The 14,965-nt window shown below is 48.3% G+C and overlaps 1 protein-coding gene and 2 pseudogenes across 1 annotated transcript in view; 2 read left to right on the top strand and 1 right to left on the bottom strand.

The window, feature by feature from the left end:
- Window positions 1-226: 226 nt before the first annotated feature.
- Window positions 227-2,573, top strand: LOC129354442 (activator of basal transcription 1-like; annotated as a pseudogene).
- Window positions 2,574-3,176: 603 nt separating this feature from the next.
- Window positions 3,177-13,221, top strand: LOC129354456 (cyclin-dependent kinase 16-like; annotated as a pseudogene).
- A 1,278-nt stretch (window positions 13,222-14,499) lies between these two features.
- Window positions 14,500-14,965, bottom strand: part of LOC129354441 (uncharacterized) — a 5,596-nt gene continuing 5,130 nt past the window's right edge. Inside the window, exon 7 of the mRNA XM_055023906.1 lies at window positions 14,500-14,520. Coding sequence (XP_054879881.1) covers window positions 14,500-14,520 — 21 coding nt within the window. The remainder of the gene's footprint in view (window positions 14,521-14,965) is intronic.

The raw sequence follows: 14,965 nt of genomic DNA, 5'->3' as shown, positions 1-14,965 counted from the left end.
GCATTAAAAACAGTAAAACTATTCCTAAAAATCATTTTTCAACAGTAAATGTATCATCTCTGTATTAAACTGACGAGTTTAATTAATGTGCAGTTTTCCTGAATTCACATATTTTAAATATTACATATAAAACCACAACAATAAGAATTACTACAGAAAGGAAATTAAGTATTAAAATTATTTACTAAGCTTAATTTATTTTGAAAACACAACAGGAATCTACGTTGCAGCTTCAGTGACGTCAGTCGGACGCGACGGTCGTTCCATGTGAGTCCACATCGGTTTGTTGATGAAGGTTTGACCTGCGGCTGGTTGATCAGGTAAGATGATCAGTCATTATTGATCAGAAGCAGGCTGACCGCAGCAGAGGAAACCGGAAGCTTCCGGTTTCCGACAGGAAGTTGAGTTTGGAGGAAGCGCTGCAGGCTGAGGGTTCAACAGGACGTTTTACTGGATGTTGACTGGAAGGTTGTTTGTTCAAGTTTAAAAACTGATTTTATGATTTCTGGACGATCAGAGATCAATCAAAAGGTTTCTTAGTGTCTGGAATATTTACGCATCGTCCAGTTAAACTCAGGGTTTCCACCACCAGGCGGCGCTACTGAGATAATGACACTGATTTGATTGGACACATGGAGTCACATGTTCCTCTGCTTGTAGATCACAGAGATGAAGAGGCGAGAGGAAGAGGAGAAACAGAGGAAGACAACAGGCCAGAGTCCAGAGGAGGAAGAGGAGCAGAGGAGGATGAGCACTCAGAGCGAAGAGGAGGAGGAAGCAGCGAGTGAGCAGAAAGGAGCTTCAGCCTCTGCTGATGAGGCAAAGAAGGAGAGGAAGTGTGTTCCAGGTATCATCTACCTGGGCCACATTCCTCCCAGGCTCCGCCCCAAACACCTGAGGAACCTGCTGTCAGCCTACGGAGAGATCGGACGCATTTTCCTACAGCCAGAGGGTACGACACACACACACACACACACACACACACACACACACACACACACACACACACACACACACACACACACACACACACACACACACACACACACGCACATACACGCACATACAGTTTTACATCATCAGAACATCCTGCTGTTATCAACTATGAAACAAGAAATCAACATTACATTTCGTCAAACTCATAATCTAACATATTGATAAATTTCCAGTTATTGTGGATCACATCCTCCATCCAAGTGTTTTCTTTGTCTTGATTTAAATAAAATCAGTGTTTCAGCAGTTTTTTGGTTTTCTTCACTCAGCCACAATAATAATAAGTTCAGCTTCTGTTCAGCAGGAGAACGTTTTGTCATCTCCCCCTTCTCAGCTTCTGTGCAGTGATTGGATGGTTCAGTTACCTGGTAACATCATAATGTAGAGCTGTGTATCATATGCGTCGCCATGGTAACTAATTTTACCGTTATAACCTGAGCCAGTGGCAACCCAGATATTAAATAGGAAAGGCACCAGGATTGAGCCTTGGGGTTCCCCACATGTGATTTTTGCCCCTTTCATATCATGCTTCCTGTTGGTCACATTTTGCAAACATCAGTTTTCATGGTTATGTAGACGACACTCTGCTCTGCAGGCCAGAGATCAGCTCAGGTTTCCCCTCCACGTTACTTCAGATTAACAATCAGAAAGCAGAAGTTTGACTCGTTAACACCTCGCCTCCACTTTAACCAAACCTCTCAGTTTCTCCACTGTAGTCATAATTTTTCTCCTTGCAGGTGAATTATGCAGGTGCAGATCCATCTATTATTTGTTCCTCTGATGTAAAAGCCTGTTATTGCTGCAGCAGGTTCTGGTTGTTGTTCCTAACCTGGCTGCGTTGATCCCGCAGACCGCCAGGTGAGGAGGAAGAAGAAGAAGTCCGGCTCCAGGAGGTGTGACTTCACCGAAGGTTGGGTGGAGTTCAGGGACAAGCGGGTGGCGCGGTGGCGAAGCGGGTGGCGCTTTCCCTGCACAACACGCCTATGGGAACCAAGAAATGCCAGAGGTTCTTCTCTGACCTCTGGAACATCAAGGTACCGCCTGGTTCCCTCCTTAGTTCCCTCCCTAGTTCCCTCCCTAGTTCCCTGCCTGGAACTGGAAAAATCGACGACTGTCTGTCTCTGAAGTACCTGCACAGGTTTGGACTCATCTGAGCGAGCGTGGGCCTATGAGCAGACGGTGCTGCAGCAGAGACTCCGGGGCCGAAGTCTCTCAGGCCAAGAGGGAGACCAGCTTCTACCTGAACAACGTGGAGAAGAGCGCCCACCTGGAACACCTGAGGAAGAAACGGCAGAGAGACGGAGAACAGGTAGAGACAGACGGTCTGACAGACAGGTGAACATCTGAGACACAGACAGGTAAACCGTTGTGTTGTCCTCAGGTGGAGGAGAAGACATGGGACTTCACTCAGCGCCAGACAGATCCAGAAGAAGAAGAAGGACTCCATTACCCAGAAACGCCTGAATAAGGCCCGCCTCATGGAGCAGGAGAGCCAATCAAACGTCTCGTTACTGGCTAAGATCTTTAACTCCAAACCAATCAGAGTGAAACTCATGAACTTCTTTCTATGGGGACAGTAAACAGAAACGGACTCAAACACTTCCTGTTGTTGGGAAGGGCGGAGCCATTAGGTGGCTCCTCCCATTGATACTCCTCATGTTAAGATTGTTGTAAATAAAGTTTGTTGGACTTTGGTTTTGTGTGATAAAATATGGAGCCAGTGGTTTCCGTCCGGTCCGGTTTCAAGGTGAATCCAACCTGGAACATTTATACCGGCCTGCCTGCAGGGGGCGCCGGTCACTTCCGTTCACTTGTGTCACATCAACATGTTTGAGTCAAATATGATGACAGATGATCACAGATCATTGTGAAGATCCTTTTGACGCATAAATAATTTCTGTAGTTAAATTGAATAAAATACGAAAACTGTTTTATTTTTTATACAAACATTCTGTTGTGAAAACAAATATCTGTCATGTCTGGAAAAGCAAAACCAGAATTTCACCAACAACTTTATAAAGCTGAAGAAAACGAATCTGCAAAAAATGAAGTCATGATCTTAGAAAAACAAGGGATCTTGGGTTAGGGCTAGTACCTCCATTTGCTGACTTTATGAAGTTTCTAGATTGAAGACGGAAAACCAGTTTGTTTACAAACACGCAGGGGGCGGGGTGAGATGACGTCATGACGCAGGAGAGTAGGAACATGGCGGCGGATTACTGGGAGACGGAGCGACCCGAACCTCCTTCAGACTGAACCGAACCACGCAGAACCCGGGCCGGACCGGGTCCGCCTCTCACGGTAGGTACCGGGTGAAGGGTGGATGCACGGGACCCGGTTCCCTGGCCGTCCGGCCCGGCAGCCGTTACCGAACCGGCAGCCGTTACCGAACCGGCAGCCGTTACCGAACCGGGGCGCAGTAGGAACACGAAGCCCGCTGCAGGTGTTCAGGAGGTAGACGGAGCCGGGCTAGCAGGCTAACTGCGAGCAGCAGAATTAGGGTTCGGTTCGGTTCTGGGTTCCAAGCTGAAGAGGTTTTACCTGCAGCATCCGCTAATAATGAAGGAGCTAAATAAAAACATTTCGGAATAATTTATAAAAATATTCATTTCTGACTGAAACTGAATCACACGAAGCTTCCGGTACCAGGCTCGGTTCACTCAGAGTCCGGCCAGGTTCGGGACCTTCTGAAAGCAGCATCCACTGATCTGTGTCGTCATCCCGAAAGCTGTTGATTGATTGGCTGAGATGTTGACCTCAGCATCACAGGTCCATGACCGTGTTTTCACACAGAGTAACCATGAAACCTGGGCCAGCCTTACGGGAAGGATCAGGTCACCTGAGCTGTTTGGTGACATCACTTCCTGCTGGCCTGTTTCAGGGCTGCATAGGGTATCAGTAAATCTAACTCAGTTCTCGATAGTCGCTGAGCTGGGTTTTGGTGCTTACCCATGTGTTTACCTGTCCAGGTGTCTCCTGGTGGACGGCTCTGCCCCGTCTGCGTCTCGCCCGCCCCTGCCGCCCGGACCCCCCCTCATGGAGCGGATCAGGAAGCTCAAACGGCAGCTGTCTGTCACTCTGGGAAGGGGCGGGGCCGGCGGCGGGGCCAGCGACGGGGCCATCTGCGGCGGGGTCAGCGGCGGGGACCGGGCGCTGAACGACTCCAACACGCAGGAAGTGACATCACACAGCGATTCAGGTGACTTCCTATTCAGGACCAGCATTACATTCTGGTACCGAAGGATCCTGTTGGGACCAATCGGGTCTCTATGGCGGGCCTTAGATTATATATATAGACTAGTTTATAATCTGGGTTTAGCCCATGAATGAAGGGAAGCTAAAGAAAGATTCAGGATTCTAGATGCTTAACATCTAGATCTGATTTCCAGGGCGTCACTTCTAACACTCCATCTTCCTCCTCCTCCTCTCCCCAGAGGTCCCGACTCTTCGTTCCTCAGCAGCTCTGAAGGTCCGGGCCTCGTCGTCTTCGGTCCACTCGTTGCTGCAGTCGTACGGCGGCTCCTTGAGGAGGCCCCGCGGTCTCGGCCGCAGCCTGAGTTCCTACCTGAATCGGGCCACCAGACTCGGTACCGGCCATGAGAAAACCCAGCGGCTCTGGTTCTGAAGCCGAGTCTGAAACTTCTGCTGGTTCTTTCAGAAATAGTTCATGAAGACATCAAGATGAACTCTGGTGGAGAAAGTGATCCCCTTCGTCTTCAGATGATGTCCAGAGTCCGGTCCGAGTCCGACTGAGGAACAAGAAGATCTCAACGGAGGTAACGGACCAGAACCAGAACCGGACACACAAAACACCTAAAACACACCTTATCATAAGCAGTTCAGCGTTTAGTTTATGAGAAACTTGACCTCCTGACCCCTGCTGACCTCTGACAGAAAAAGCATACCTGGATGCAGGTGAAGTCCGTTTCTTCTCGTGTTTCAGGACATCAACAAGCGTCTGTCGTTGCCGGCAGATATCCGTCTTCCTGATGATTACCTGGAGAAGTTCAGTGTGATTGGTCCGGCTCTGTTCGAGCAGCCAATCAGCAGGCGGCTCCGCCGAGTGTCTCTGGTACGTTTCCTCTCCGCCGCGCCGTGCCGCCATGCCCGGCTGCCGTCGGCTCAGCGTGTCTCTCTCTGTGTGCAGTCGGAGATCGGGTTCGGGAAACTGGAGACGTACATCAAGCTGGACAAACTGGGAGAGGTGAGCTCACAGAGTGAGTCTGAGTGTTTAGGAACCGACTCGTCCAGGTGCTCAGAGCGCCACCTGTCTGTCTGCAGGGGACCTACGCCACGGTGTACAAAGGTCGCAGCAAGCTGACCGACAACCTGGTTGCCCTGAAAGAGATCCGCCTGGAACATGAAGAGGGAGCTCCCTGCACAGCAATCAGAGAAGGTACCGGCTGCAACCGGCTGCAACCGGCAGCAACCGGCTGCAATCGGCTGCAATCGGCTGCAGCAATGAGCAACATGGTTGAGCTTTTCCAGGTTGACGTGTTGCAGGTTGACGTGTCTTTTCTCCTGCAGTGTCTCTGCTGAAGGACCTGAAACACGGCAACATCGTGACGCTTCATGACATCATCCACACGCGGAATCCCTCACGCTGGTCTTTGAGTACCTGGTGAGTCATTACCAGGAAACGCTGGATCAATAGGCTTATAGATTATTAGTCACCTTATTTAACCAGAATTATCTGAATTTTTTATTTTTTCCAATATATTTTATTGAATTTTCTCTTTTTTGGCACAACAAATTCACACACAACAAACTTAACATTATAACATGTACTTATATTCACTCCCACACTCACCCTTTAAACCTGCATTTGTTTGGTTCCAAAAATATCCAAAACTTTTTAGAGAAAAAAGACATAGAAGAATAACAGAACAATATATGAATAGAAACCATAGACAAGACATCCACTAATAAGTTCCACCTTCAGTCCCTATGGTCCTCATTTATGGCTCCCAGAGATTCTCAAAGTCCCTTGTTTACCCTTGGTGATGCATGTTAGTTTTTCCAGTCCGAGCGAATTTGCAATTTCCTTCTTCCAGAGTCCCAGGGAGGGTGGGTCCATGCCCCTCCAGCATAATGCTATAGATCTTCTGGCTTGAAGAAGTCCAGTCTATCAATTTAGTTTTCCTCTGTGATTGTTTAAATTCCACTGGGTATATTCCTAGAACAAGATTTTAACCTCCAATGGGACTTTCACCTTAATGGTTCTCATAAGCCATTTATATTGCAAAAGTTTAAATCGTGTGTTTATCGTTTGTTTTGTGCTTTTAAACTGATTCCAGTCTTCCTCATCTATATCTTCCAGAGTATTTCTTCTCCAAGCGTCTAACTTATCTATTGCTGAGTCCTTAGAGGAAAGCATTAACAAATTATAGAACACAGAAAGAAAACCTTTCCCTTTTGAGTCTCCACACACACCTCTTCTATTTTCGTTAAGGGTTGAATGTCAACTATTTGTTTCAGTTTGGATGACATAAAGTTTTTCAACTGCAAGTATTTAAAAAAACGTTTCGGTGGTATTAAATACTTCTTACATAGCTGATCAAAAGTAAGTAACATGTCATCAACATATAGATTTTTAATTTTCTGAATGCCTTTGGTTTTCCATAGTTTAAATCCTCCATCATTTTTTCCAGGGGTGAACCTTTCATCACCCCAAATTGGGGTAAATTGTGATAACTCTAGTCGCTCAGCTACATGCTTATGTGCTGCATGCCAGTTTGTAATTGTATTTTTTTTAAAAAGGATTTTTTGTGGTCTTTTTTAATGTCTTTAGATCCGAAGAATATAGAAAGGTATTTAAGGGGAAATCTGGAACAGATTGTTGTTCAATGTCTACAGGCTGGAGGTGCCATCGGGCAAAAGTAATGGGTAGCTGATGTTAGTTGGGCGGCCATATAATACTTTATCTGAATTTTTAAATTTCAGGACAAAGATCTGAAGCAATACCTGGACGACTGTGGAAACGTCATCAATGTTCACAACGTCAAGGTGCGGATGGATGGATGGTTGATGGAGGGATGGATGGATGGTTGGATGGATGGATGATGGAGGGATGGAAGGATGGATGGATGGAGGGATGGATGGATGGTTGATGGAGGGATGGATGGATGGATGGATGGAGGGATGAGGAATGGATGGATGGACAGACGGATGGATGGATGGATGATGGAGGGTTGGATGGTTGGATGGATGGATGGTTGATGGATGGATGGATGGATGATGGATGGATGGTTGATGGATGGATGGATGGTTGATGGAGGGATGGAGGGATGAGGAATGGATGGATGGACAGACGGATGGATGGATGGATGATGGAGGGTTGGATGGTTGGATGGATGGATGGATGATGGAGGGATGGATGGATGGATGGATGGTTGATGGATGGATGGATGGATGATGGATGGATGATTGATGGATGGATGGATGGATGGATGGATGGACGGACAGACGGATGGATGGATGGATGATGGATGGATGGATGGATGGTTGATGGATGGATGGATGGATGGATGGTTGATGGATGGATGGATGGATGGATGGTTGATGGATGGATGGATGATGGATGGATGGATGGATGGATGGATGGATGGTTGATGGATGGTTGATGGAGGGATGGATGGTTGATGGATGGATGGATGGTTGATGGATGGATGGATGGTTAATGGATGGATGGATGGATGGTTGATGGATGGATGGATGGATGGATGGACGGACAGACGGATGGATGGTTGATGGATGGATGGATGGATGGTTGATGAATGGATGGATGGATGGATGGTTGATGGATGGATGATGGATGGATGGATGGATGGATGGATGGTGGATGGATGGATGGATGGTTGATGGAGGGATGGATGGTTGATGGATGGATGGATGGATGGTTGATGGATGGATGGATGGATGGATGGATGGACGGACAGACGGATGGATGGATGGATGATGGATGGATGGATGGATGGATGGTTGATGGATGGATGGATGGATGGTTGATGAATGGATGGATGGATGGATGGATGGATGGATGGATGGTTGATGAATGGATGGATGGATGGATGGATGGTTGATGGATGGATGGATGGATGATGGATGGATGGATGGATGGATGGATGGATGGATGGTTGATGGATGGTTGATGGAGGGATGGATGGATGGATGGATGGTGGATGGATGGATGGATGGTGGATGGATGGATGGATGGATGGTTGATGGATGGTTGATGGATGGATGGATGGTTGATGGATGGATGGATGGATGGTTAATGGATGGATGGATGGATGGTTGATGGATGGATGGATGGATGGATGGTTGATGGATGGTTGATGGAGGGATGGATGGTTGATGGATGAATGGATGGTTGATGGATGGATGGATGGATGGTTAATGGATGGATGGATGGATGGTTGATGGATGGTTGATGGAGGGATGGATGGTTGATGGATGGATGGATGGTTGATGGATGGATGGATGGTGGATGGATGGATGGATGGATGGATGGATGGATGGTTGATGGATGGATGGATGGATGGATGGTTGATGGATGGATGGATGGATGGTGGATGGATGGATGGATGGATGGATGGTTGATGGATGGATGGATGGTTGATGGATGGTTGTTGGATGGATGATGGATGGATGGATGGTTGATGGATGGATGGATGGATGGTGGATGGATGGATGGATGGATGGATGGTTAATGGATGGATGAATGGATGGTTGATGGATGGATGGATGGATGGATGGTTGATGGATGGATGGATGGATGGATGGTTGATGGATGGTTGATGGAGGGATGGATGGATGGATGGTTGATGGATGGATGGATGGATGGTGGATGGATGGATGGATGGATGATGGATGGATGGATGGTTGATGGATGGTTGATGGATGGTTGATGGATGGATGGTTGATGGATGGTTGATGGATGGTTGATGGAGGGATGGATGGATGGATGGATGGTTGATGGAGGGATGGATGGATGGATGGATGGATGGTTGATGGATGGATGGATGGATGGTGGATGGATGGATGGTACATTAGACCCAGTAGAACCAGCTCATTGGTCTTTCTGTCTCAGTTGTTTCTCTTCCAGTTGCTCCGCGGTTTGTCCTACTGTCACCGGAGGAAAGTTCTCCACCGAGACCTGAAGCCCCAGAACCTGCTGATCAACGAGCGAGGGGAGCTCAAGCTGGCCGACTTTGGTGAATTCTCTTCTGGTTCTAATTCTGGTTCTGGTCCTGCTCTGATCTGACCTTAGTTCTTGGCGTCCTTCAGGTTTGGCCCGAGCCAAGTCCATCCCAACAAAAACGTACTCCAATGAGGTGGTGACGCTGTGGTACCGCCGCCGGACATCCTGCTGGGCAGCACCGACTACTCCACCCACATCGACATGTGGTACGGTTCTGGTTCCGGTTCTCAGATCGGACTGCTTAGAGCAACAAAGTCTCTGCATAGAATTTGCATGTTCTCCCAGCACACGCGCGGGTTCTCTCTCTGGGTTTTGTTTGGGTTCTCTCTGGGTTCCCTCTTGGTTCTGTCCAGAAACATGTCGGTTGGGTTTCTTGGTCTCTCATCTGGTGTTAGTGGTGGTTGTGTCTCCATGGTTGGTTGTCCTGTTGATGGACGGTTGACATACACTGGGTGTCCCTTCCAGACTCCAGGGGCGCTGGTTGTCGGTTCTGGTACCAGCCCTCAGGGACAGCGACCTGAAATAGAAACTCTTTGTTTGTACCTTCTGGGTTCTGGTTTTGAATTAAGGGGACAGTTCGGACCTTCAGCCTCCTACAAGCCGTTTCCACCCGTCTCTACCCTTGTGTCTCCAGGGGTGTTGGGTGTATCTTCTATGAGATGGTGACGGGTCGCCCTCTCTTTCCTGGCTCTACAGTTGAGGAGGAGCTTCACTTCATCTTCAAGCTGTTGGGTATTAACCAATCAGCTTCCATCATCGAGAGCCAATCTGTATCCGGCATTGTTGTTGACTGAATATTGTTTTCGTCTGCAGGAACGCCCAGAGAGCGAAGCTGGCCTGGAATCAGTTCCAACCAGGAGTTCCTGGCTTTCAACTTCCCCCAGTACCGAGCCGAGAGGCTGAACAGCCACACCCCCAGGTACGCCCAGAAATACCCAGAGGTACGCTCAAAAATGCCCCCGTACGCGCAGATACCCCAGAAATACCCCAAGGTATGCTCAGAAATGCCCCCAGATACCCCAGAAATACCCCCAGGTACGCCCAGATATCCCAGAAATACCCCCAAGTACACCCAAATACCCCAGAAATACCCTCAGGTATGCCCAGATACTCCAGAAATATCCTCAGGTACGTCCATATATACTCCCAGGTACACCCAGATACCCCAGTAATACCCACAGGTATGCCTAAATACCCCAGAAATGCCCCCAGGTACACCAGAAATACCCCCAGGTACGCCCAGACATACCAGAAATACCCTCAGGTATGCCCATATATACTCCCAGGTACACCCAGATACCCCAGTAATACCCACAGGTATTTCTGTGATTTCTGGGGTATACTCAGACGCCCCTGAAATACCTGCTGGTACCCTCAGATAGCTGAGATCATCCTCCTCTCTGTGTCCAGGCTCAGCAGTGAAGGAGTGGAGCTGCTGTCAAAGTTCCTGCAGGTCAGTGAATGCCTCAGTGTTTCTATGGTAACAGCTGAAGCAGCTCTGATGAGTGTTTGAACTTTAGTTTGAAGGGAAGAAAAGGATCTCTGCTGACGAGGCCATGAAACATCGCTACTTCAGTAACCTTGGAAACAGAGTGACATCACTTCCTGACAGTAAGTGGAACCTTGGACACCGTTCCTGTCTGTGATGTCACTAAGGTCACATGGTTGCGTTTCAGCGGCGTCCATCTTCAGTCTGTCGGAGATCCAGCTGGAGAAGGAGAGCGTGAGGCCGCCGGCAGCTCCTGATCCAGGTAACCGTCACACACCTGGGGGTCCCGTCTGGATTGGGCGCTACTTCTGCTAACAGCAGAGCTAATTTTTAGCTTTGTGCTTTAGCATTCATATGATTATAATTAGTGTGCAGCTAGCTCTTTAGCTAGCAGTGCCCACCACTTATGGTCGGTGTCAACATGGTTGAGTTTAGCGTTTAGCATTAGCTTCTGCCATATAGCATGTTGGTATAGCACTTTAGCATTAGCGGTGTTCACCAGGTAGCCTGAGGTTCCTGAGGGAAACATGGTTCTGGTAGAACCTCAAACACAAACCAGATTCCTCCGAACTTTGGTTCTGGAAGATCAGGTCCGATCTGTTCCGGTTGCAGAACTTTAACCTGGTCCAACGGACACCGTTAGACCTTTCAGTAAAACATCAGAGCAGTGAGGGTCAGAGGTGAAGCAGGTCACCAGGAATCAGAAGTGTCAGCTTTAGGTTTGTGATGTTGAAACGTTTTCTGTTAGCAGCTACCAGCCCGATGCGGAGGCGGAGTCTGCTCTTCTGACACCTGAAGGAGGCGGAGCCATCTGAACGGAAAATGACCACAGGAAGTGACATTTTACTTTGAAGGCGCTGAGACTACTGAGGTGAAACAAAGAAAACACTACAGATGACCGGAATGTGAAGAAAACTTGTTTACAGACGATGCAATAATGAATCATAGCAGCTACCGACCAATCAGAGGGCAGCATGTTTCAGAAACAAACCAATCAGCTTCTGTCTTCCAAGACTTAAAATCCAAACATGGCAGACCAGGAGCATCATCTCCAGCTTATGACATCATCATGATGATGTCACATTGCAGGTGGAACGGGTCCTGACAGGTGATTCCAGGAACCAGTCACCTGGTTCCAGTTCCAGGTCACATGACCTGACAGCGGAACAGGTCCAGGTTAGCGTTAGCTCGTTAACTGCTAACGGGTTTCTGGCCTGTCACCAGGTGGAACGACCAGGTGCGTTCCACATCTGGTTAATATCATTTCTGCTGGACGAAGCCATCTGGACTCTTATTGTGAAAGTTCTCTGCTGCTTCCTGTGTTGATGTTTCTGTTACGATGAAACTCAGTGACAAAATTTACAGTAAACCAGCTGGATTCCCCAGGTACAGATTGATATGATGGGGCAGATAACGGGGCAGATAGCTGTACAGTGGGGTAGATAGCTGCGCAGTGGGGCAGATAGCTGCGCAGTGGGGTAGATAGCTGCGCAGTGGGGCAGATAGCTGTGCAGTGGGGCAGATAGCTGCGCAGTGGGATAGATAGCTGCGCAGTGGGGTAGATAGCTGCGCAGTGGGGCAGATAGCTGCGCAGTGGGGCAGATAGCTGCGCAGTGGGGTAGATAGCTGCGCAGTGGGGTAGATAGCTGCGCAGTGGGGCAGATAGCTGCGCAGTGGGGCAGATAGCTGCGCAGTGGGGTAGATAGCTGCGCAGTGGGGTAGATAGCTGCGCAGTGGGGCAGATAGCTGTGCAGTGGGGCAGATAGCTGTGCAGTGGGGCAGATAGCTGCGCAGTGGGGCAGGTAACGGGCAGATTGCATGCTCTCCCTGTCCGGTCTCTCTGGGTTTTCCAGCATCCTGACTGTTAATCTGATCGTGTCGCCGTCTTGATCAGAAGCTCTTCGTTTCCTGATTCCATCCTGTAGAGTTCAGAGGTCAGTGGGCGGGGCTTCCTGGTGTCCAGATGGTTTAGAAACCTGTTAGTAATATTTTTATACTCAAATAATCAATGGGTCGAGTTTAGCAATAGAGGAAGAACTCGTTAACGCGATCGAGTTTTTGACTGAAACGTGTCGGTTTGTGAGGCCAAAAGCCGAAAGCAGTGGATTTTTCAAAATAAAAGCATTCCATAGAGCAGCAGGTTTCTGTTTCCTGTGCGGGTCGTCTCTGATTGGTAGCGGCGTTGGTTCCAGCCACGTTCTCTCCGTCTGACTGCTGAATGTAACTCGGGCAGCTCCTGATCGGCCGAGCCGAGCGGCCGGTCTGCACACCCAGGACGTTGTGCTGCGTTCAGGTCTGCTACTTAAACTATCGTCGTTGTTTTTAAGCCAAAGTTCTCTGCAATATCCTGACCTGCATGATGGTATTCTTCCAGTGAACGTCCATGCTGTTAAATTAGAAATCTTCCAACGGCTCAGAAAGCACTGAAGTGTTTGTTGTACTTGAATGAAAACAGGAAGTGGATGTTGTTCTTGTATTTATCTGTCTGTACTCTGGATATATCAACAGAACTGACATTAAAAGACTTTATTTATTATCAGTGTTGGTTGGTTTGGAGAACATTCATTCAAAATCTTTGCTTCAAAATTTTTACTCCAGTAGAAAGAAATGAGATTAAATAAACGTAAAAAAAAGTCTTTGGTAAAATGTGAGATTATTGAATATTTATAATTACAGATTAATTAATTCATTGCAAAGAGATGAGAACATGTGACCCGACCTCTCAACCGGACCCGATTCCTCATTTCAGCTTTAAATTTACACCATTAAGCCAAAAACAGGGGGCAGATAACAGGGCAGTGGGGCAGATAACAGGGCAGTGGGGCAGATAACAAGGCAGTGGGGCAGATAACGGGGCAGTGGGACAGATAACGGGGCAGTGGGGCAGATAACGGGGCAGTGGGGCAGATAACGGGGCAGTGGGGCAGATAACGGGGCAGTGGGGCAGATAACAGGGCAGTGGGGCAGATAACAGGGCAGTGGGGCAGATAACAAGGCAGTGGGCAGATAACGGGCAGTGGGACAGATAACGGAGCAGTGGGACAGATAACGGGGCAGTGGGGCAGATAACGGGGCAGTGGGGCAGATAACGGGGCAGTGGGGCAGATAACGGGGCAGTGGGGCAGATAATGGGGCAGAGGGGCAGATAACAGGGCAGTGGGGCAGATAACGGGGCAGTGGGGCAGATAATGGGGCAGTGGGACAGATAACGGGGCAGTGGGGCAGATAACGGGCAGTGGGGCAGATAACGGGGCAGTGGGGCAGAGGGGCAGATAACGGGGCAGTGGGACAGATAACGGGGCAGTGGGGCAGATAACGGGGCAGATAACGGGGCAGATAACGGGGCAGTGGGGCAGATAATGGGGCAGAGGGGCAGATAACAGGGCAGATACCATCCACTTAAACACCAAACAGCATAATCAGCTGCACCTCTGGGGAGGAAACCAGTGGAATCCGGACCATTCCAGTTTCACTCACAGTTCGGAAAAATGTCACATTTTAACTCATGAATCAAACACGGTGAGAAGAAAGTCTAGTTTGCAAATCACTTCTGTTGTTTTGCATCACAAAATAAAGATAAATGAGCAAAATTAGTCTAAAAAATTTGTGAAAAACCGACTTGTTCATTTCCGGTCATGTGACTCGCTGAGCTCCAATAGAAAACCTGAAGGTTAAAACGTTTAGAAAAGTTTCATTCTAATTTAGAGGTTTGAATATAACGCAGCTGTTACATCTTGTGAATAAAGTTAATTAATTTACAGTTAATTACATTGTATGCAGCTGTAGGGTTAAAACTAAAGAAGCACGACTCTACTCACTGAGCCTGCATCGCCCTCTGGTGGACAAAAAGGGCGTGTTCAGCGCAAACTAAACATTGAACTGAAATGTTCCTTTAGATCAGGGCTGGGCCACTTCCACACACCTGAGTCAAATAATGACGTCATTAGCAGGACTCTGGAGAACCTGACTGCAGTCGGAGGTGGTCCTTGGACCAGGAGACGTCCAGCAGTTGCAGGACACCAGGGCTGCCCCCCCTGTCCACTGGATCAACTGGTTTCTTACATTTTGTTTGGTCTTTTCTGACCACATGTCCTATTTAAAACCTGAAGCCCAGTGGTTCATTCATGTGATCCTGAGCTCGAACCTGCTCAATGATGTTAGCTGTCATGTCAGCATGACCTTTGACCTCCAGGTTATTAAGGAGTTTGTAAATAATTCTGCGGCAGCTGGAGCCTTAAATATTTATTTAGATGATTTTTGTAGCGTTACAGGATGGAGCG

The sequence above is a fragment of the Poeciliopsis prolifica genome, unplaced genomic scaffold, assembly GCF_027474105.1.
Source record: "Poeciliopsis prolifica strain line A6 unplaced genomic scaffold, Auburn_PproV2 SCAFFOLD110, whole genome shotgun sequence".
Taxonomy (NCBI): Eukaryota; Metazoa; Chordata; class Actinopteri; order Cyprinodontiformes; family Poeciliidae; genus Poeciliopsis; species Poeciliopsis prolifica.
This window is presented reverse-complemented; position numbering and strand designations above follow the sequence as displayed.